At 43.5% G+C, this 23,816-nt stretch overlaps 1 protein-coding gene across 18 annotated transcripts in view; it reads left to right on the top strand.

Moving 5' to 3' along the window:
* The window catches only part of NRXN3 (neurexin 3), a 311,716-nt gene that overhangs the window by 271,596 nt on the left and 16,304 nt on the right, over positions 1–23,816 (top strand). For 16 of the 18 annotated variants that reach the window (XR_011848911.1, XR_011848910.1, XM_072116760.1 and 13 more), the window contains 4 exons: positions 3,985–4,156; positions 6,551–6,625; positions 8,264–8,344; positions 9,451–9,758. Coding sequence is in view for 16 of the 18 variants with exons in the window: in XM_072116760.1 (XP_071972861.1) it covers positions 3,985–4,156; positions 6,551–6,625; positions 8,264–8,344; positions 9,451–9,758 (636 nt within the window). In the remaining 2 variants the exon portion in view is untranslated. The remainder of the gene's footprint in view (positions 1–3,984; positions 4,157–6,550; positions 6,626–8,263; positions 8,345–9,450; positions 9,759–23,816) is intronic. The other 2 variants (XM_072116762.1, XM_072116761.1) reach the window with 1 other exon arrangement.

The following is a 23,816-nucleotide window of genomic DNA, read 5'->3' as shown; positions in this document are numbered from 1 at the left end:
AAGGATTCAGAGCTGTGCACCTTATCAGTGTGTCCTGGGGCATCAGGAGTGCACACTGGAGTCTGAGCTGTCTGGCCTTTGCTCAGATGCTTGGGCTGTACTTGGGTGAGGACACTGTGCAAGTCATGTGGGGTTTGCACTGTAACTGAGTGATCTGGGATCTAGGATCAACTCACTGGCCTTGCTGAGCAGATTGCTGGCTGCAGCTACTGACACATGAGGGGCTCCCCTCACGACTGAGTCTAACCGGGCCTAATAGTGGGCCACTGGGGAGGCCACCACGTTCCTGGGCTAAGACACCTGTCTCCTAGATACTCCGTGCAAAATAAAATAAAAGGTCTGGTTCAGTGGCATGTACCTAGGGCCGGGGAAGACTTGCCCGCTTAGGGCTATGGAATGCATCAATTGCCTCCTGACTAAGGGCAAATGGGGAAGAGGCAATGCAGTCATAGAGGGGCAGCATCAGGCTGGAGGCAGCAGACCTTATCCCAGGCTGCAGGAGCTGGCCAGTCCTAGAAACATGTGAAGAGGCTTAGGGCCTCAGGGCAGGGGCACATTCAGGACTGCCAGCTTTCTTCCCTGTGCCAGGTATCTGCCTGTGGCTGAGAAGCAGTGGCCTAGGAAGACCACCTTCTCCTGGCAGTACTCTGGAGTTTGTCTCTGGAATCTTTGTAACCCTTCTGGAACAGAAAACACATAAGGTCAATAAATGCATCCTGGCAAACAAAAACAGTAGGTCCTCCGCATACTGAAAAGGAGAACATCCAGTAAGGGGCTAGTCTGCCAGACTACTCCCTGTAGGGCCGTGGGGTATTGGCTGGGTGAGTTTTACCCCCCTTTTTGGGAATCTGCATCAGGTATACTGGAATACTGAACTGGTAAAGGCAAATAGGTACTGGCAATCCTCATGTAGGGGCACAGAGAGGAAAACATTTGCCAAATCAATAACAGTGAATAATATGTCACTCTCAGGGACTGCTGCCAGTTTGGGCTAGGGACCACTGGGCTTCAGTACACTCATTGGCAGCTTGGAGGTCATGGACCATGCTACATGTATCCGGCTGTTCTTTCTGAGTCTTCTCTTGACCGGGAATGGGCTAAAATCATCATCGGACTAGCAGGGGAGAGTTCTACAATGAAAGGCACTAACTCTGTCTGGGGGGACTGTTCTCGCTGACATCCTTGTCCATAACCACCCCCCTTGTCTTGCCCTGTCGGGGCCGTCTCCGCCACTCACTACAGTAATGTCTCCTCCCCGCAACGCACACTTGGGTTGGCCGGTTGAGACTTCCGGAGATGTTGTCAATCTCACTTCGGCGTGGTCTGTGAAACATCCTCTATTCCCTCTGTATGTCAATGTCAGAGTCCCTCCACCACATCTCCAGTCCAGTGTTCTGTGCTACCTATAAAGTTCTGGCCAGACTCCATCGTCTCAATAAAATCCAGGTACACTTAAGATGGTTTTTAATCAAAAAGGAACAAAAGTCAGTCATAGGCTCTGTAATACAGTTGGGGGGCTCATTCTTGCTTAGTCTGTTCATGGGGTACACAGGAGGACATCACATCATACTGTATTCTTGTTCCACAATCAAATAAATTCCTTCAAGTCTTTTTTAGATTGTCAGGGAGAAGTCTAAACGCAGCGATCTACCCCTCCCAAATGTGAATGTTCTCACTAGCCTGTAAACCACGAGATAACAGAACACAGAATCCAAGCAACTCAATATGGAGAAATTCAGTTTTCCGTGAACATCAAGGTCACTATCGTCTCTCTCGTAGATAAGAGACACAGCACATGTCAGTTCTTCACAAAACAAAACGCAGCTCCAACAGCCCCCACCCTTTTGTTAACCCCGTAAATGCCAGAAAGCAGGTACCGGAGACATTGTAACACTTTTTCATAGTAATTTTTCTCTAATTGTCGGGATCAATAAATTTGAATAATACTCAAACAACCTCCATCCCTCACTCCAAGACCCCTAGCAGATGCCCCAAGCATGGTCAGCTGTTTTCCTACAAAGCCCCACAACAGCTTTTATGGCTGCCAACAGCAATCAACTTTCATCGACTTGAAGGGAATGGCCGCCACTGAAAAATAAACTGACTTAAGATGGCCGCCACTGAAGAATGGTAGGGCGTGTCATCTTCTCTAACCACCAGAGACAGGGGTGGAGTCTGGATTACAGGGGCCATTTTTCACTCCAAAGGAAAATATAATAAAATCTCTTTTTCTCAAATTCTTTCCACATCAAAAATTTTGAAATGTCCCTTATCGCCTGTCTCTTTCTTCATTGGGCACGCAGAAGAATCCCAGTCACTCTGTCCTAGTCCGTCCGTCAAAGTCAGAGGCTATAAGTGTCTGTTTCCTAATCTGATCAAGTTTTCTCACTTGTACAATCATCAGATCATCCGACATATCCCAAAACCTTCAAACCTTCAATATTACTTTTCATTTCAACACAAAACTACCAGCCCTTATGTCCGATCATGTCAACTTACACTTTTCCATCAGTCCTACTTAACTCAAAAACCTTCTGTCTCTGTGCATCTTTCCCCTCCATGTGGGACACAATCTTCCTTCTTGCCTATGTCTGCAATGCAACGCACTTGGCTCAATTCCAATTCACTCTGCTGTGCTCTCTGTATCTACAACTACGATACCGTTACAGGGACACATCCCCAAAGATTCAGCGGATGCCAACATCTCGATTTATTGACAAACAAAGAAACTAGCTACCAGAGAATATCTCACAAAGGACGCTACACCAAGCCACTGCCTGACTAGACTGACTCTATACCAAGTCACTGTCTTCCAGACTGACTAAAACATGCCGCCGTCCTCTAGTTCTCACAGTCACACGAGACCGCTCAGACTCCCGAAGAAAGTCTAGCGCTCACCTGATCAGGGCGGGTCTCCGCAATCTGAACTCTGTCACAATCTATGGGAAAAACCAGTCCCAAACAAACAGTATCCCAGACACTATGATAATCCGACTATCACAACAGAATATCTCCCACTCTAGCATTGCAGACATCTAAGGGTTACTACTTCCCGTCTCACTGCTTCAGCTAACACCACAGACTGTCTGACCATCCGTCACTGTCCAGTCTCTGTCCAGTCTCTGTCCATCACCTTACAAAGTGGTTCTTTGCCAAAAACTATGAGCTTAGGTTACAGTGAACAACAGTGGCAAATACATAACACAGAGACAGTCTTACCCGGTCCGTCCAACCAGTGAACCAGAAGTGACATATCAAGGTAGACAACAAAAAATTAATATCTTACCCTGAGAGCTCTCTGGTCAGTTCTGTTCACCAAGCCGGCGGGGACTCTTCACGGAGGCTGTCTTGGTGCTGTTGTTGTTTACTCCTAAACCCACCCAGATGGACGCCAAATATAGTTAGGGATTTTTATGCAGGGCCCCAACAGCCCTCTTGACTTTTGTAAGGTGAGTCCTAATTAACCCTTTCATGATTGAACATAAAGACTAAGCCACACACGTCGAAGTCTTAGTCAGGATCTTCTCCCTTTAATAATCAAAATGCATAATATATAACAAACAGAAGAATCATCAAAGGGGCGTAAATAGTATACTGCAAAGCTATTGGTCATCAGCAAATTCTGGGAAAAGAAAGTTAATTAATTGTGCTCAGTTCTCAGAGACCTTGTACACAGATATTGTTTATACTAAGAAGAAGATAAGTGGCTCCAGAATCATATTATTATGCAGCTTCGAGGACAGACTGGCTTCTCATTAAATGTCAAAGGGTATTAGCTGACAGGCCAGCAAACAGGTTACATAAAATGAAGTTTGAATCATGACATTAACTTGACAATGGTCAGGGAACATGGCCGCTGTATCTAAGATGGCGGACAGTAGTCAAGATGGCGTCCGAAACCAGTGCGACCTCCTTAACAATGACTTAATGCACAATTAGTACAGACCATGTTGTGTTTGACATGTTTCTTTATTTTCTCTACAGGAGCAGGGGAAGGTTGGAGTTACCTTTAACATTGGGTTAATGGATATCTCCATTCGTGAAGACAGTACCCCTGTAAATGATGGAAAATACCATGTGGTAAGGTACACTCGCAATGGAGGGAATGCAACTCTACAAGTGGATAACAGGACAATCAATGAATACTACCCAGGAGGTATCTGCACTACACAAACACATCATGTATCATTGTCTATTGGAGACACCTGTAAAACTTGGAAACAATAGAAATAACATTCAAGAACCATGAGGTTGCGTTCACATGCAACATTTTGATTTTGGCGGTGAAATGTCTTACAACTATTAAATAAAGAAACTGTGCTATATGTAAAATGTGGTTCTTTACCATGCAGTTGTAATGCAATTTTAACTGCAGCATGTGAACACACCCTCATGCCATGTAAACAATGCATAATATGTGCTGCTGATCACTAGACGTTCAGTGCAAAAACATCTCTGAGATCTGGCCAAAGCCTTTGATTGTGTTACAAAACGCAATTCAAACGCTACATGTGATCATGGCCTTAACTCCTACATCAGATATGGACATACTCCTGATTTAGGACCCCAAACCTGGCTCCTTTTTAGTGGTTGTGCTACACAACCATTAATAGTTGGCATTTAGAGACACTACTGCCATTGAATAGGAAGTGACTGGACTTCCACCTTTGGGTTTTCTTTAACCCAATTTAATCTTTGAAGAGGGGAGGATGTTATGTTTTCAGTGATCAAGGTCTTGGAGAATGTCCTGTGGATCATCTACATGGTGACAGGATTTAGTATTGGGGATATCCAATTAGAAAACATTGCACACACATTCTGTATTCTTATTTCTTTTTTTTTTTTTGTGAATTTTTCACATGATATAGCCTTCACCACAAAACAACAGATTAGTGACAAGAGTTTTTTTAAAATAACAGATCAAGGATTACGTCATTTCAGTCATCCTGACCTTTGTCAAGTTAGATCTGACTTGCCTCACCAAAACCCCTTACCATACAACCTACAGTCAGATGTAACTTGACAAAGGTCAGGATGACTGAAACGTCGTAATCTTTGATCTGTTATTTAAAAAAAAATTGTCTGAAAAATAAAAAAAAGAGAAATAAGAATACAGAATGTGTGTGCCATGCTTTCTCATTGGAAACAGATTGGATTGAGAATCCCACATTGAGCACCACTACCATAGAAGTGTGCGGTTTCCAGATATTTAGTAATGGGGATAGCCTGGAAAAGCCATGGGGGTAGGCCTTCCCACACTGCACATTCAAAACTCAGTGGCATCTATAATTGCCATAATTAGAAACCTCAATCGAGTGAGCAGCTGAGTATCGAAGGGTCCGTGTCTGCCACCTAGGGTAACCTACGACTAGCTTTGTCCTGACATTGTCTACTATGGATGGGGTGAGCCTTTGGCCAATACAATGGATACCAATCTTCCCACATTGTGTGTCCACACCTTAGTCATGCTGGGACAGCCATAAACATGGCTATGGAAATCTTTTCTTCTATTTTTGATGCTGATGCTTTATGTTCCAGAATGAGAAAGTCCTTCAGGACTGGGAGCATCAGATGCTGCTTTTTTAAAGTATTGGCCATTATAAAATGTGTATATAATTGCAGTGATTTGCAGGCTGTTATTACTCTGATATGCAGTCATTGTACAGAGCAGTCTTCCTTGTAAGCTCCTTGTTCTCACTTAACCTGTCTCTGCACATTATATCCTAGTGCTCAGCATGATCTTGTGTAAATAGCAGAGCGCTCGTTCAATTAGATCAGGATGCAGACACTTTACTTGGTGACACAGTGCCTTCTCCAACAACAATAACCCAGGGCTTTTAGCTGCTTTTCTTGTAAGTGACTTTGACAGTGAGTTGCATCCATCTGTCACAGCATCAGTTTCATGAAAATCCTGTGGGAATGAAACCACCAGTCCATCTCCCTCCGCCCACACCTTAAGTTACTTGCAAAAATTACCCTTGTCTTTTTGTAGTCTACAAAAGGTGACCGGAGGGATCCCCTGGAGATTTTCACTCCAGACGGGTAAATTAATACTGGCTTGTTGAATAAAGGTGACTGTATGTACAGCATGTTACATGACCATCTGTACACTATACGATCCCCATCTGGGACTGTATGCAGAAAGCTTTGTAAAACGTCATCATGGTGTGAATAATAACTCGATAATTTGATGGTAAGTTTTATTGCAGTATTTTGTAACCACCTTTGAGGATTTACAGCTTCTGTTGTTCAGGTCTGGTCACTAAAGCAGACTGTACCAAATAACCAATAAAAAAATAGACATTCTTGTACAGTGGCCACTTTTTCTTACTTGTTTCTGATGCCAGATGTGTTGGAATTGGTGCCATTGAGCTAAATGGATGGGTAAAGACAGTATTTGATAACCGTTTAGTACAACTCCACATATATATATATGTTTTCTTAACCACGCAGAATGTTTGATCTCTGATGCCAAAGTTTTTTTTTAAATTGTCGACCCACCAATGAAGCAGATTGTGACCTCTAATAACATTGTCTTTTAAACTTCAAGGCAACACAGAGCTTCATCAAAAACCGAAACTGTCCTATAAATTGCCTAGAAACCCAGATGATCAGCAAGATAAAGGTAACTAAACTGGGTCTGACCCTGCATGTTCTCAGTGCTGCATGTATACTTTCTGCTTCACAGGCTCAGACACATTAACAGGACTGTGAGGGACAAGTTCCGGCATGTATCCTCTCTAATATTTATTAATAAAAGCAAAACTACTGAATTGATATTTAGTATCTCCACATAAGTCTTCATTCTCCAGGTTTATAATCTGTAGAGCCTATAGTGAGGGTTCCTGTCAATTATAAGAAGGGAACATATCTAACAGAAGGTAACCCTGAGCCTGTAAGTGCCTAGCCTCCTAGGGGCGCTGTTGCTTAAATATTTAATTCTGGATGTCAGTGATGGGGTTTTTCACTTGGACACGTGCATGTTTCTGCCTGCCATCCATTCTCATTGATCTGCTGATGTTTTCTGGTGGTTGATGCATGATATTGCTGCATACTGGATCCCTCATTCATAAACCAGCGCACCAAAAGCAGCTTCCTTCATTACCTTTTGTGTTAAATTATTTTAAGGAATTTTTTACTGAAAAGACAGTTTTAAGAGGCGTGTAATTCAACACAATAACTTTGCAGATCTTGTATTGTATAGGGTCCTTTATGTCTGTCTGTCTCTGGGAAGGTCCACATTAACATCACTTATTTTGTGCAGATACTTAAATAACAGGGCAGCAATATGTCAAGACATGGGTCAGCCGAGCTAGATATAAGATGCTTTTCAAGGATGTAATTTATGAGTGTCCTATAATCAAGCGCATCAAACGCCTTCTTTTCCTGTCTTTCCAATCCAGTTTGCATGAGCTTGCAGAGGAGAGACCTGGCTCTGACGTTATGTTCTCCTCAGTCACAGTTTACTGCTTGTTCTTCACCATTACATGAAAGAAAAATAGTCCATGTGGAACAGAAGAACACTGGGAATTGTGACTGTGAGCAGCATGAAGTTAAAGCTGGTTCGAATCCAGTCTTGTATCACACCAACCCACTCTCCACTCTCCAAGGAAACCCATTACCTGAATGTTCTATCACCCACTAATGGCATTCCCAGAGTTGTTGGCTCTCTCCTCCTCCCACTTATGGGTAGAAATGGCTGGCAGTTCAGGGTAATATGTCCAATTCACGCAGAATGGATATATTTAGGCTTGGCCACTCGGTGGATTTTTGCAGAAAGGAATAAAAGAAATTCTGGTTGGAAATCTCAACAGGAATTATCTGAGCCATAACACATTTTGTATCCTGAAGCCGCCATTTCTTTACATTACCTCTAGACCTGGTCTGTAATTGCTCTGATACCCAACTCTACAAAAGACACTTTGTTGTCTGTTCATTCCATATACTGTCCCACAATCCAGCTGTGGAACTGGGATTGATGTGGTAATTGAACCTGGCCATCTGTGGCTAACCACACTGCCTTCAGCCATGGGTCCACAGCTGGCACATAGGATGCTGTTACACATTTACAGCAGAAATCCCATCTGCACTGCATGTGCATTTCTCAGCAGCGTTTGCTGCCTGATCCTCTGCATTTTTCTTACATTGCTCGTGGTAGGAGGATGGCTGATATTTTTTCATTTATAACTGGCTGCCGAGGTTTCTTCAGAAACTGCTTGCAGACTTTTTTTTTTTTATCCAAACTGGGGTCCCTGTTTTTCAGGGCTCAGTATCTCAGGAATGGAAGATGGCACAAGACTTCTGAATCCTGAGTTCAAGAGAGTGGGAACTGGCGTTGCAAAAGGTACCAATAAAAATGTCTATCCTAAGGGTGAAAAGTTAGCGCTTGCTGCTTTACAAACCCAACTGACAATAAAAAATTGTAAATTCTAGAAGGTTGATCTGAAGTCAGGATGAACTTTGTGCTATAATGGATTTGTATCGTGGAACATGGGAGCTACAGTTCTGTACGTCAGTGCCATAGGGGTTTGTCTTGTCTAGATCTTACAAGATTAAAAGCTGATAAGTTTAGAAAGAAAATTGTTGTGTTTGAAATGGTGAATCACAGAAGATGATGCAATGACAAGGAGCTTGAGCCTTCCTTTCTCCACTATTTTCTCCCAGTCCAACGGGTGAAGCTGTATGGGATCTCGAGTAGGGTAAATGATCTGCCCAGTCGCTATTTTTTTTTATTTTTTTTTCAAATTGCAAAATTATCTTACATTAACAGTAGGAAGGGGAAGCCGGAAAATAACAAACAACTTGCGGTCTGTGGAGGAGCCAGGGACACCGAGGTCAATGGAAGATATTGATTGGTGTCCGTGTGATGCACGATCTGTTAATGAATCTTGGCCTAACTCTTATCAGGTTTATAGACACCGAGACAGAGCAAATGACTTCTAGCCTCTTCACAGCATCAAGGTGTACTAATGTCAGCGACATGATTAAAAGGGTCAATAACTCAGAGGGCTAAAGTCAGCTGACTGCAGCCATGCCTGCTCTCTCCGTAAAGTATCTGAATGACATTACTTGATGAATGAATGTTGATGGATGCAGCGACACTTCAGCTTTGTAGCTGTGAAAGAAAGTGATGCATGTTCAATTTCAAGTTCCGTTTTTTTTTGTTTTTTTTTTTAATTGGATTTCACAGAAAAATTCCCTTTAATCAAATAGTAAGACCTGTAAAAGAGAGTATTGTAGCCAATCTAGAATGCTTAAGGTGTTAATGCTTTTTTTTAATACCTTTTTTTACTTCTAACGAACAAATGGACATCAAGTAAAAAGAAAGCAGCAGCACCAGACCCATTGCGTGAGAGAAACTGCAGTCATCGTGGATGACCAGACTGTAACTTATCATAGAAGTTCTTATATGTGGTGCTCTGACATGTTTCATTTACTGTCTTTCTGTAGGACGGCCCCTGACAATCTTCAATACCCAAGCACAGATCGCTGTTGGTGGAAAGAACAGGGGAAGGCCGTTCCAAGGTCAGCTATCTGGCATCTACTATAATGGCCTAAAAGTTCTCAATATGGCTGCTGAACACAACCCCCATATCAACATCACTGGAAGCGTGAGGCTGGTTGGAGAAGTCCCTTCAATCCTGGGGACAACCCCTACTACTTCCATGCCTCCTGAATTGTCTACAACCATCATGGAAACCACCACAACACTGGCCACTACAACAACGAGAAGGAACCGGTCTTCTCCAGGATCAATGGTATGTTCCTCTCATCTTTTAGGCTATGATTAGGTTTGAGTAATTTAGTCGGAATGTTTTTTATTTTATTTTTTTTTAATCCTACATGGGTTGGAATGTTGGCACAGACTCACCATAAATTCTTTTTATTGTAACTGTTCCTTCCTTTACATAGCATGGTTTTAGGTGCGCCTATCATTGAGTATACAGGAGTAAACCCCTCAAATTTTTGCCAAAAGGACATGCTTGTGTTTTTCCAATAAAAACCTAAATCAACAATGACATTATTCACATATTTTTTTTCAACTTTGTGGTTACATTTCTATATTTTTTGTCTGCCACTCCAAAGCTATGCTGCAAAGCTAAGATGGAGAACACAAGTGTCCAAATCATAAACGCAGCAGCTATATGGAACCTTTTAACTCGAGAAATATTTGTCGGAAACTGATTTCATCCTAAAATTTCCATAAAATTAAGGGTTTTATGAGCCATACAAGTGGGACTTTCACCTGTGAAATAAATCATTTTTTTGTGAATGTTACAGAATACAGTACTATACCCCCCCCCCCCCCCAGTGATGTAAAGATCATTTTTAACCCCTTAATTTACAATTTTACTCAGTTTTATTTCTGTGTTAGCTCCTATCACTCCCTAGACTGGTCAGTGTAAGAGTTTGGGCTGGGACTAAGCAGACACATTATGATCCATCTATTTCTGTGAGCTGACAATGTGGTTATATTATCAGGGTACAAGGTTTATATACACTTTAATTTAGCTTCTGAACATTGTTCTAGTATCTGAGACATAGAAACTGAGATGAGACAGATCAGAGATGAGAGTTGATGAGATCCATGAGATGCCTATCACACACTGTCAGCTCTGCTACACATGTGCTCTCACACTATGAAATCTCCTGTGCCTGCCTCCTCCTCCCCGAATAACTTATGTGCCTGTAGCTTACAGCTTCTCTCGCCTCATGATGTGGTGTTTGCTAGCAGGAAGTGAGTGTCTGTGAGCTCCGTCCTGTACTGCAGGGGGAGGGGCTAGAGGCAGGGAGCAAAGAGAGACTGAAATCTCAGCTGCACAGTCTCACACAGAAATCCAAGATGGCCTCCCCGACCGTAAGTCAGAAGTTACAGGGTCCTGTCTATGGGGAACTGAAATTGTGTACACCAGGACTGATAGAGACCGGTTGGAATAATATCTGTGAAATGCTGTGTTTTTGTTAATAATGGTGAATTAGAGAACATGTTATTTTGTTATGCTGAGTATATTTAAGAAACGTGTCTTTGTGGGAATACCCCTTTTAGGTCCTCCCATTGTCTGAATTTAAAATGGTTACTGATTGTGGAGTAAATGAATTCTGATCTGGATTTCAACCCCCTATATTTCCAGTTTTTGGGTGTCTCTGCAGTTAACCACTCTGCAATCTGACATATATGCTAATATTGCTTAATGGTGGAGGGCTACAATCAGAGAATGCCCATGCTGGAGTATTAAGAGACAACATGAGGGAGGGCAGGTATAATGGGGGACTGTAACTCCCAGCATGTCCAGGTTATTATGTTATAGAAAAATACATTTTGGGAAGAAAGAACTACTACTCACAGAGTATCCTGGTTGATACAATCAGGATACAATATAGAGAGGGGGCATAAGTAAGAACTAGAATTCCCAGCATGCCCAGGCTGAAATTATGTACAATATTACCTTGTAATTATTAGGAGGAAGCTGCTGCTAAAATGCACCACAGTATTACAAATCACTCTTTTAAAACAATGTGGAGTCTAAAGTTTTGGTTATAAAAAAAAAGTAATAAAAATGTGATTCATAATGAAAATATGGGAGTGATGTATAACTGGTCCTGCAGAGCCCTGTAATGTGTAACAGAGGAGTACACTGCACATCTCTGGAGCTGACTGTATGTGGAATGTCGCCTATATAACCTCCTCTACTATAATCTCTTCAGATTTATCACCTGTGCACTGGCTGAATATGCTTTGCTAGTCTCCTGGCGTTAAATAAGATCAGAATTAACTTGTAGTGGTCTCTTGTAGCTGTGGACAGCTGGTAATACAGTGGAGAGAAGTACCACAATTTACAAAGCAGATGTTAAGTTTGACATAATAAATATTTATATAATTGTTAATTCCAAAACCTATGGATTTCAAGATTTCTGTGTTTTATAGAAATTATGAGGCTGGGTCACATTTCACTGTGAAAGGCAATTCTTTCCAGCACAGCTTTCTCTACTAGAAGCCTTTAAGAAACTATTTTCTATGATGTTCATGGTGTTGGATAGGTCTGGACTCCTGAATGTGCACTGTTATTGTAGTCCATTCATTCTTATTTTGAGTTTGCTGATTCAATAAGGCCAATTCTAGTGCACTTCTGATAGTCATGTCCTGTCTCCTCCAGTAACAAACTACCTTATGCTCTGTGTTATTAAAGCTGTAATTTCTGGCTTTTGACTGCACAGTAGAAAACAGCAGACATTGGCATTGCGGAGAAGTGCCAGGGGCTACTATATATACACCTGGCACATGATATTGCGGCCTCCATTTACAGCTTGTCCAGTAATATCTACAGCCATACTATATATTTTTAACCTTACTGTATTTCCTTACATTTCCTTCAGTTTTCAGTGTTTTACATATGTGCTGCACACCTACAATTTCTCTCCTCTTCTATGATTTGCTTGCTACTCTAAATAAGTGATGGGGTTTGTTGAGAATGTTTACCGTCACTTACTGTTAGCTGTCTTTACTAAGTATCTCTTGGATTGGTATATTGTGGAAGAATATCTAATGCTTTTACCAGGTATGTAGCCAAACATCTGACTCCGACTTCTCAATTTCCCTAACTTCGACTCCAGCTCCACCAAAATGGTCACCAACTCAGATTCCACAGGCCTGTTTTCCTGGTCACTCTAGCAGTCCTGAGATCAATGTGGGCATTCCTTCCCAGTGCCGTATTCCTCTGATCTGTAGTACAGTAAATACTCTACTGACCATGTACATAAAGTGTAGCACGCATTAATCTCAACTAAAAGCCTAGAAGAGGATGCACAGCCTGCGCTAACAGGCCATATGCAGCCAGTTAAGCCATGAATTGCGATCTGCACCCTGCTGAATGTCGGTTCCCAATGAGCCCTTCCATAAATGGAAACATTCATTGGTGCAGAAGGCCGGGTAGCAGTTAGTACAGCGAAGAAGTCCTCACTGCTCCCTAGTCCACTCTTACTGTGTCCTGACACCTGATGCTGGTTGTAGGCACTGGGCAAAGGACACAGAGCAGAGCAGTAGAGGACCCCGGAATGGTAAGTACTTGTCAGCTGTACTGTAGTGCTCCCAAGCTATCTACCTTTCCTGGTGCAGCTCTGCTCTGTGTCCAGATGTCAGCCCATACAAGCAGCACAGGATAAAGAGCAGAGTGGCACATGAAGGAGAGAAGAAGCCCCCGTCTGGCGCAGGGAGCAGAAGAGGTCCAGGAAAGATGGGGATTTTTTTTTTTTCGTCTGCTATTTAGATCTCCAGTAATAAGTGTTGTTCACCCCTAAATCCTTAGATCAGGAATAGGAACAGACCTTTAAAGGAAAATTTATAATTGATATAATGTGTTATATGATTGTGTAGTCCGACAACCCTGGCTTTTACTTGAGCATTTTTGTTAGTTTCTGCTCATCCCCATGTTTACTCCATCACAGTGCGGTGTGGCTTCACAAGGTGACACTAAGTACAAGCGACTGGATCTGAGTGTGAAAATCTCTATTCAGAAATAACATCTTAATTACAAGGCTTGTCTCAGGACAAATCTGCAAACATGAGAATAATAAGCATCTATGGAGCGGCCCTGTTACACAGGTCAAGAGCGCATTAAATTTCTTCTCCGCTTGAGCTCTTTATTGGTGAGTTACACCGTTATGTGAAGATAACACTTTTAGCAGGTTTTAGGGTCACTGAGTAATTATTTCCTTACAATCTCCTGTTGTCGTGTCTTTGAGATCTCCGAATGTGGAGATGTGGCATTGTGTGAACTACTGATGTTACATTAGATGAAACACAGCCCCTTTTGAGGCTTCTGCGTCTCTCTTCTGGGGATTCATTCATGCTTCATATCGGGTAATGCTTAAAGTGCAATGTATACATGCATTGCTTATAGGAATATCTAGTCCTTGCTGTCAGGGTGAGTGATAATGGTGGAAGTTCATGTTGTAATGCAGGGTCTGTGGGAGGACAGTGATTTGGTTGGACACAACAATAATACCAGTGCTGTCATCTGAAGGTGGAGAAAGGATTTTGCTGGAGGTCGCATATTATGTAGCCTCTTCAGATGATGGGCAGGTAATGATAATGACACATCATGATGCTCATTTTTCTACATCCTAAACTATTTTTTCCTACTCAAGAAGTGATTTTCTTCCACAGAAGAAACTGCATCTTGGGCTTGTTAGGCTAAGCACAATGGCTTAGTGATACCTGCCTGAAAGGAGATATGTCAGACAGGTATTTGCTTTAGTTTAGATAACATTCCCTTGTGTGTAGTAGGCTAGTATAGCCATGTAAGGGAGTGTTGTCCTCTGGTGATGGCGAATGCTGCAGGTCAGAAAAGGCAAACTTGGGGCTACCAAATAATAGCAGATCCTTTCCTTTATTCTCCCCTTTTAAGCAAGAACATGTTGTAAATCAATGACTCTACTTGTAAGGCTCCATATGCAGATGGTTGATGAATCACAATGATCCTTTTCTGTTACCACTATTTTCAGATATTTTTTCAGATCTTACTTCTGGGAGATGTGTAGCTCTATATGAGTCTATATGAAATAGTTACTATATAGACACATGGGGGAGATTTATCATACCCGTGGCAACCAATCAGGGCTCAGCTTTCATTTCCCCACACCTGTTTATGAAATTAAAGCTGAGCTCTGATTGGTTTCCATGGGCAACAGTTTTACTTCAGAAACTTAATAATAAATCTCCCTTATGATCTTTCTCCTTCTTTGACTTGTACTTCTAATCTTTCATACCTGCACTATTCCTAATATATATACATGACCAGGAATTCTCTGCTATGTTTAGGGGACAGCACGTTGTCTGCTGGAAGGTGCCAGGGCTTTTGCAGAGGTGACCTTCATTGCTCTGGCAGTGGTTATAATCTGCAGAACACCATTGTTGTAGACCACGGCAACATAAATACAGGGGATGACATGTTATCAGTTTCTTGCTCTTATCCAGTGTTTAGTACACCGCATCCCCTCCCTGTCTCCATCCTGCTCACCAGTGATGGATACTGCTGAGCTGTGCGGGAAGAGGTTGAGGTGCATTGGATTAGTGTTATTATAGCAAGGATTTCCCATTGTGGTCCTGGAGGACAGCTGAAGGGAAGTGTGAAGAAAAATGAATGCTCTGCGGGGTTCGTTGCGTGCACCATGTAGGACGTTTGATATCTTTATGGTAATGAGGAACAGCTGCAGTGCAAGCAGCAGCTTGTAAATAATCCTGAATGCTGCCATAGTGTCCGTATAGATTGCTGTGTAATGGATACAGTATGTCGTGTATCGATATTCAGAGTCTAGAGGTAGCCATAGACACAAACATTATTCGTCTGTAAACTGAATTTTTGCATCATTTCCACCATTATCACTTTGGTGGAAACAAGTGTAGAATGTATTCTTTATTACTGCTGCATTAGCATTCAATGTAGGTTTTAACTCTCTAGTGAAAAAATGATGAACACTGGTTGTAATTTGGGTATTGGGGTTTGATCAATGTAGGTGATGGACTGTTTCATCTTCAAGAGTTTCCACATGTGCATTCAGAACAGAAATGTGATGCTTTTTTCATACAAAATTTTGCATCCAGTTTTAGACACCTACATATGAAGCAAATGTGATAAAAAGAATACTCAAATGTTCATAACTCTGCAGTTACTTCGTAGATACATTCCCAAAACCAAGGTTACTACATAGATACATTACCAGAGCCAAGGTTACTACACAGATACTCCACCAGAACCTAGGTTTCTAAATGGACACCTTTTCAGAACCAAGATTGTTCCATAAAAACATCACCAGAACAAAGGTTTCTACCTAGATGCAGAACCAGAACCAGGAAGAGTAAGACAGACCACCATATACAGTAGCTTTATCACTTTCTGATTTGGGATGAAAAATCTGATGGAGTATAAGACTGACTTCATGTAGGTCACCCTCATAGTAGAAGGTAAGAGAGTCACAGCATATGGGAAATGCCATAGAACTGACAGTTCATGGGTAATACCAACACTTACTGTAAATATGGGAACACATAGGATGTCTTTGACTGGAGGAATCTATTTAATTTTCTAAATGATCGCAATGTCAGCTGCTTTCAGCCACAACTTGTCTCTGCAGATTTAGTAACACACATATTGTTTGTTCTAATTTTAGTCTTCTGTTCATCCCATAGAGACCACAATTTTCTATAGCCAATATAGTAAAGTCAACCTCACAATAGCTAATACATTAACAGTGTCTCCACAGTAACTAATATATTAACAAAGCCCCCGCTTTGTCCCTACAGTAGGATAGTTACAGTGCACCCACAGCAGCCAGTAGTTAAATTGTCATACACAGCTAAGTCACAGTAGCCAACAGACAGATTGCTCTCCAGAGCAAAATCATAGTCCCACACAGTAACCAAGTCATCAAATGACATTGTCAAGGCCACCCACTTTAATAGTTAAAGTTCCTCCATAGTTTAAGAAAACAAACTAAATAAATCAATACTTGCCTTGCTGCTCTTCTTTTACTGCAGTACAGGCTACTTGTTATGATATGTTTCCCCCTCTCACCACGACAGCACCCAACCAGAGAGAGGGATCCGCCTCCAGGGACAGGAAACCCAGACTTCAAATTGTGCGGTACGCCCCATCTCCTTCAGTGGTTTCCTGTCCCTGACGGGGGATCCAGTGAGTCTCGGTGAGGCTCAAGGAGTCGCGGTAAGGGGGGAATGGGAGTCCCAGGTACCCCCAGGTGGCTGCACAAGATCCCCCGCCGAGACTTACCGGAGGGTGGTTACTCGGCGGGGTGCGCATGTGAATGCTGCGCGGTGCAGCGCAGTCTGTGGGTGCAGACGGGCTCCGGCGCGCCTCCGATCCTGGAGGGAGGCGCGTGTAGGAAGGTGGCTGAGCGCAGGTCCTTCCCACCGCAGTGGTCTTCTAAAAAATGGCGTCGACTCCACTTCCGGTTGGAACCGGAAGTGGCGCGCCGCTCAGCGTCCACGTGGGGTGTGACGTCAGAGGCGGGAATTTTAAAAGGAGTTCCCACACAGGAGTCCTGTGTGTTGTTTCTAGCACCCACAGCCAGCCACAGGAGTTGCTCCAGTTGTGGATGGAACGGAGCTATACCCTCACCACTGATAAGATGAGTTCTAATGAAGGTGGTAGAGAGTCGGTGGACACCGCTACGGTAAAGTTTGAGTAGGGGGATAGTCCGCTGATTGGTGAGTGTGGCCTTACCATGCCTTTAAACTGGTTCTGATGATGTCTTATGTGATTCCTGTTTTAGAGGGAAGAATCTCGTAAGGGGAAAGCCACTATAAAGTCTAAGCATCGTGCATGTAGAATCTGTGGAGATAATCTGCCTGACTCTTATTTAAAACCTAACTGTGACCAGTGTGTTCAGCGCCTGTTAGTACAAGATCAGTCGACCTTGTTTGAATCCATGCGTATGCTAATCCAACAGGAGGTGCGTAATTCTGTGCATGAAATAAGGCGATCTCTCAGGTCAGAAAATTCCCCGGGCACTTCCAGGCAATTTGAAGATTCTAGCCCTAGTTCGGGGGAGTCATCGGAGTCAGAGGAGGAAGACAAGTCAGGCAGACCCCTGTTTCCTATAGAAGATATTGATCACCTGGTTAAATTAGTAAGATCAACTATGGAATTGGAGGATGAAAAGGAGGAACGCTCTGTAACAGATGTTATGTTCCAGGGTCTAGGAGAAAGGAAGAGAAAGGTTTTTCCCATCCATGACAATATTTCCTCCCTTATCCAGGCAGAATGGCGCAAGTCGGACAGAAAGGTTTTCATTCCTAAAGCAATGAAGAGGAAGTATCCCTTTCCAGAGAAGGAGACAGAGATTTGGGACAAGGCACCTAAAGTAGATGTTGCCGTTTCTAAAGTCTCTAGGAAGAGTGCGCTTCCAGTGGAGGATTCAGGTGTGCTTAAAGATCCTATGGATAAAAAAGCAGATGGTTTCCTGAGGCGCTCCTGGGAAGCAGCAGCAGGCGCATTCAAGCCCAATGTCGCGGCTACATGCGTGTCTAGGTATCTTTTTGTTTGGCTTTCCCGGCTGGAGGAAAAGATTAAGACTGGGGCGTCCAGGTCACATCTTATTTCTGAAGTTACCACTGCACAGAAAGCCTCTGCTTTCTTAGCCGATGCTTCGGTGGACGCCTTAAGGTTATCCGCTAGATCGGTGGCCTTATCTAATTCTGCCAGAAGGGCCTTATGGCTGAAGAACTGGACAGGGGACCTTCCATCTAAGAGTCATCTGTGTAGTATTCCCTGTGAGGGGGAATTCTTATTTGGGTCTGCACTAGACAACATCTTGGAGAAGGCAGCAGACAGGAAGAGAGGTTTTCCTAGTACAAGGCCTCAAGAGAGGAAGTTTTTTCGCCCCTCAAGGCGATTTAGATCTCCTCAGAGATCCGGAGACAAGAAAGAGGGGTGGCGATCCTCCAGGAGGTCTAAGGGATTCATGTTTTCCCGGCCTCAGGATTCCAGTAAACGTCCCGGTCAGCAATGACGCCAGGGGTCCTGTGGGGGGAAGGCTCTCCCTGTTCAAGGAGGAGTGGAGCAAGATTACAGGGAGCAAGTGGATTTTGGGGATCATACAAGATGGTCTAAAATTACCTTTTCTATCCCCTCCCCCACAGCGTTTCAAGATAACCTCAGTGGCCGGAAGAGCAGAAAAACAGGCTCTGGAGACCGAAGTAAGATCCTTACTGGGAAAGGAGGTGCTTCGGCGGGTGCCACTGCAAGATCGAGGGACAGGATTTTATTCAACCCTGTTCCTTATAAAGAAACCGGACGGCACATTCCGGACCATTATAAATTTAAAACCACTAAACTGCTACCTACAAGTGGAGAAATTCAAGATGGAATCGATAAGGTCAACAGTAAACCTGCTCTTTCAGGATTGTTTTATGGCCTCCATAGACTTAGCGGATGCATATTACCACGTCCCTATTCATCCGGACAGTCAGAGATTCCTGAGAGTGGCAGTGATGATGGACGGCAAGATAGAGCACCTCCAATTCAGAGCTTTACCCTTTGGAGTGGCGATAGCACCGAGAGTTTTCACAAAACTAATATCGGAAGTAGGAGCCTACATACGAAAATATCAGGGCACCTTTGTGCCATATCTAGACGACTTCCTGCTGATCGCAGGTTCGGCAGAGAAGTTACAGATTTTGATAAGGGTGGTAATGAAGATTCTACATCGCTTGGGCTGGATGGTAAATCTGAAGAAGTCCTCCCTTACTCCGGCCAGATCAAAGATATTCCTCGGCATCACATTAGATTCCACTCAGCAGAAATCTTTCCTTCCTCAGGACAAGGTGGTGAAGATAGTAGCCTCGGTGGAGAAGCTGTACAGACAGCCATCCCCTACCATAAGGGACATTATGAGGACTCTAGGTCTCTTTACAGCGGCAATTCCAGCGGTGCCTTGGGCGATGTATCACGCAAGGCCCTTACAGCTCTTCATGTTGGAGAACTGAGGGGGAGACCAGTCCTCCTTGGACCAGAGGATTACACTTCCCCTACAGATCCTGGATTCCCTGAGATGGTGGCTAAGAGAAGAGAACCTCCAGGCAGGCAGGCCTTGGAGAGAGGAGAACCCCCTATCCATGATTACGGATGCGAGCTCTACGGGTTGGGGAGCCCAGGTCAGGGGCCTCTTATTCCAGGGGTCATGGAACAAGGAATCCAGGGAAAAGTCCTCAAATTACAGAGAACTAGAAGCCATCCTGCAGGCAATCAGACAAGCTCTGCCGATGATTCGGGGGACAGACCTGAAGATTGCCTCGGACAATGTCACAGCAGTGGCGTCCGTGAATCGCCAGGGAGGTACCCGAAGCGGGTCCTTAATGAGCCTCTCGCATCAGATTCTGGAGTTAGCGGAAGCCAATCTAAGATCAATATCGGCGGTACATATAAGGGGCAAGGACAATCTGCAGGCAGACTTCCTAAGCCGTCATCTCTTACGTCAGGGAGAGTGGTCCCTGAATCGGAGCGTGTTCTCCAAGATAACCAGACTCTGGGGTCAACCAGAGGTAGATTTATTCGCCACAAGAAAGAACAGACAGGTCAGGCTCTTCTGCTCCCTAGACCCGAGAGACCGATCTTTAAGTCTGGATGCCTTCTCAATCAAGTGGAATTTCGGCCTAGCCTATGCATTTCCACCCCTGTCTATTCTACCGAGGGTTCTGAAGAAGATACGACAAGACCAGGCCAGAGTTATTCTTATAGCCCCCTTCTGGCCCAGAAGGGCATGGTTCTCAGTACTGAGAGAGCTATCGATATCAGACCCTTGGATCCTCCCAGAGAGTCACGATCTCCTCTCCCAGGGCCCAGTATTCCACCCGCAGATTGCGAACCTCCATCTGACGGCCTGGAATTTGAGAGGCGCATCTTGAGGGAAAAAGGCCTCTCGGACAAGGTAATTACAACACTGCAGAGGAGTAGAAAGGTAGTTACCTCTAAAATCTATTTCAGGGTCTGGAGAGTATTCTCAGATTTTTGTTCTCCAGATAAAATAGACTTAGCTCATCCAAATATAGCTAAGATATTAGATTTCCTGCAAGCAGGATTAGATAAGGGCCTAAAACCTGCCACCCTTAAAGTTCAGATTTCTGCCCTTAGCTCCCTGTTTGAGTCCCCTTTAGCCTCTCATCCCTGGATATCTCGGTTCATAAAAGCGGCATCTCGTATGACCCCATTTAGGAGATGTACGGTGCCCCCCTGGGACCTCACTCTGGTATTAAATTATTTGATAAAAGACCCCTTTGAGCCCCTGGAGTCTTGTTCACTAAAATGGTTGACCATTAAAGTCGTATTTTTGGTAGCAATCACTTCAGCCCGTAGGGTTGGAGAGATATCATCTCTATCCTGTAGAGCGCCTTTTCTCAAGATCTTGGATGACAGGGTAGTTCTGATGACAGACCCGGCCTTTTTACCAAAGGTAGTCTCTAGATTCCATAGATCCCAGGAGATCAGGCTCCCATCCTTCTGTAGTAACCCTTCTACAGATAGGGAAAGGGAGTTTAACAAATTAGATGTTAAAAGGGCCATTGAGCTTTATTTGGATAGGACTAGAGATTGGAGAAAATCTGATAGTCTTTTTGTTCTTTTTGGTGGCAAGAATAGGGGGCAGAAGGCCTCAGCGGTAGTTATAGCTAGATGGATCAGGCAAGCTATTAGCTCCGCTTATGTAGCAGCCGGTCAGCCGATACCGGAAGGTCTAAAAGCCCATTCCACTAGAGCAGTCTCTTCCTCTTGGGCAGAATTTAGAGAGGTGTCAGTTAATCAGATTTGTCAGGCTGCCACCTGGTCTTCTCCGCACACTTTCTACAGGCACTATAGGCTAGATGTAGCAGGTGCACAGGAACTTTCCTTTGGGCGAAGAGTTCTTTCTTCGGTTATCCCTCCCTAAGGATTTCATCTATGTTATTCTCTCTGGTTGGGTGCTGTCGTGGTGAGAGGGGGAAACCGGTAATTACTCACCGGTAATTGTGTTTCCTTGAACCACGACAGCACCCTGGTTATTCCCTCCCTTGTAATTTCTTTTCACACTTGGGTGTTAGCGTTTGGTGTGTGTCACAGAGGTGTGAGATTCTCTCATTGAAAGTGATACTGAATGATACGGTGGTCAGAATTAATCAAGAACATTAAGTCCCATGCAGTCTCTGTAATCCACTGAAGGAGATGGGGCGTACCGCACAATTTGAAGTCTGGGTTTCCTGTCCCTGGAGGCGGATCCCTCTCTCTTGTTGGGTGCTGTCGTGGTTCAAGGAAACACAATTACCGGTGAGTAATTACCGGTTTAGCGGTGCTGGGTTCAGCTCGAACATTAGCAACCTTTGACCGGCGCACAAGTGGAGGCGTTATCAGAAGCTGCCTGCGTCAAGTCTATTGTCTCACAGGCTGCAAGCCTGGATACGGGTCAGGAAGCACATACGCGACCCACTGAAAATTGGTACAATTGGGCAGAAAGGGGTGAGCAGTTGGTACACATATAGCCATACTATAGTCATGAAAGAGTTAAAGGATAAAGTTACACCTCTCCATCACAACCCCAGAACACAAATTATCTATGGAAATGTGTAGCAGTATATATGCAATGTTGATAATAGGGCAGGTTTAATGGCAAATGTCTTGGGCTCTTAGATCATAGATGAAACTTAGGTTAGCGTTCCAGACAATCACTTGTATATCCCATAGGACTGTGCTAGCTCTGCTGTGCAGTCATTAATGAGTGTTCTTCCCTGCACTCGGAGAGTTATAGCTAATCTGGCCTCCTTTGTGTATTCTCTATAAAAAATCGAGGAGGATAAAACTTAACGAAGGAGTGAATGGTGAGAGAGTGCATTAAAGAAGACATAAGTCAGCGCTGGCAGGACACAAATCACCGCCTGCCACAATGACTTTGCCAGACCTGGGAGGTGCAGATTTATCTCTCACTTTCAGGAGGGCTGCTGATAAGTTCCCGACTGTTCGCAGTAAGCATTAAAATGAGGGATGGCTCCTTCTGCCAGCACCCAGGACACATTATGAGTCCCTCATAAAGGAGCTAATTCCCCTGCTATCCCAGCTACTTAACTCTAACCCACTGCAAGATACATAACTCTGTGCTGATGTGAGGCTGGCTAAGTAACATAATGGACCATTTTAATCTTTCGATTTGTTTCATGGTTGTCTTATTATGGGAAGGTTTAAGTTCTAATGTGAGGTTTACAGCTCTTGATTCTTGCAATTGATGCAGGGATATGCAGACATCTTACCCAATATAACAATGACCGAGAATGAGTCTCAATATCCACCAAAGTATTACAGCATGAAGGGAACCAATGGAAAGCCTTCTGTTCCTTAAATCCTTCTTCTGTCATTGACTTCTGGCACTATCCTAAAGTGTCAGCTTCTATACTTTTTTAGGGGAAATCTTCTCTTGTATTACTACTGAAGCCATTTACTAATCTTGGCGATATGCAGCTTGAGGCTGATGAGTGGTTGCAGCAGAGATAAATGCAGCAAAGCCCATCAAGGAAGACTGAAATACAGGTAGTCTGAATTCTAAAACTGCATTTGTATGTTCCAATGTCCTATACAACATGCTTTACTTTGAGAAGGGTTAATGCCAGGCTGCTGTTTTATGCACAGCTGTGACAGAGGTTTGAAGAAATCCATCCCCAGTATAAGTGTATTATCTAGGTCTATTGCCGGTCGTACATCACATTGCCAGTAATAACTGTCAGTGTAGAATAAAACTCCATCGAGGGTGGTGGTAGGGACTGCTTTTATTGTGTACTGCTCTAGTGCAGATAAACATTTGGCCCTGGCCTTGAATGTAGCAGAAAAAGGCTGATGATATCAATAGGAGTAAATTTCACTTGCCATTAGTTAGATATAATTGTATTGTATGCAAGGAAAACCATAAATTATAGCTTCAAATAATCACTAGGTGCATACATTGCACTCCTGAATGTGTTTCATCACACATCACCACCCATGTATGATGCTGTCCTAGGTGCTGAAATTCAGAACTCCTTTGCAGCATAGTCCTCCACCGCTAGGCAAATGGTCACATTTTCATGTTGAAGCAACAAAGTAAAAAGACTAGTTGACTAAAGTGCTCAGAGATCAGTTGATTTATTATTAAAAATCCAAAATGTTATATTTACCTCAAAGTGGAATCAATAAAACCTGCAGCTGTCACTCTTTATTCTCTGGGTCTGTAGGAGAGATGGAGTTTTGTAACATTGTCGCTTTTACTGCATAGTAAATGCCACAATACATATATATTTATAGAAAGAAAGA

This window comes from Engystomops pustulosus, chromosome 7, assembly GCF_040894005.1.
Source record: "Engystomops pustulosus chromosome 7, aEngPut4.maternal, whole genome shotgun sequence".
NCBI classification, from domain to species: domain Eukaryota; kingdom Metazoa; phylum Chordata; class Amphibia; order Anura; family Leptodactylidae; genus Engystomops; species Engystomops pustulosus.
This window is presented reverse-complemented; position numbering and strand designations above follow the sequence as displayed.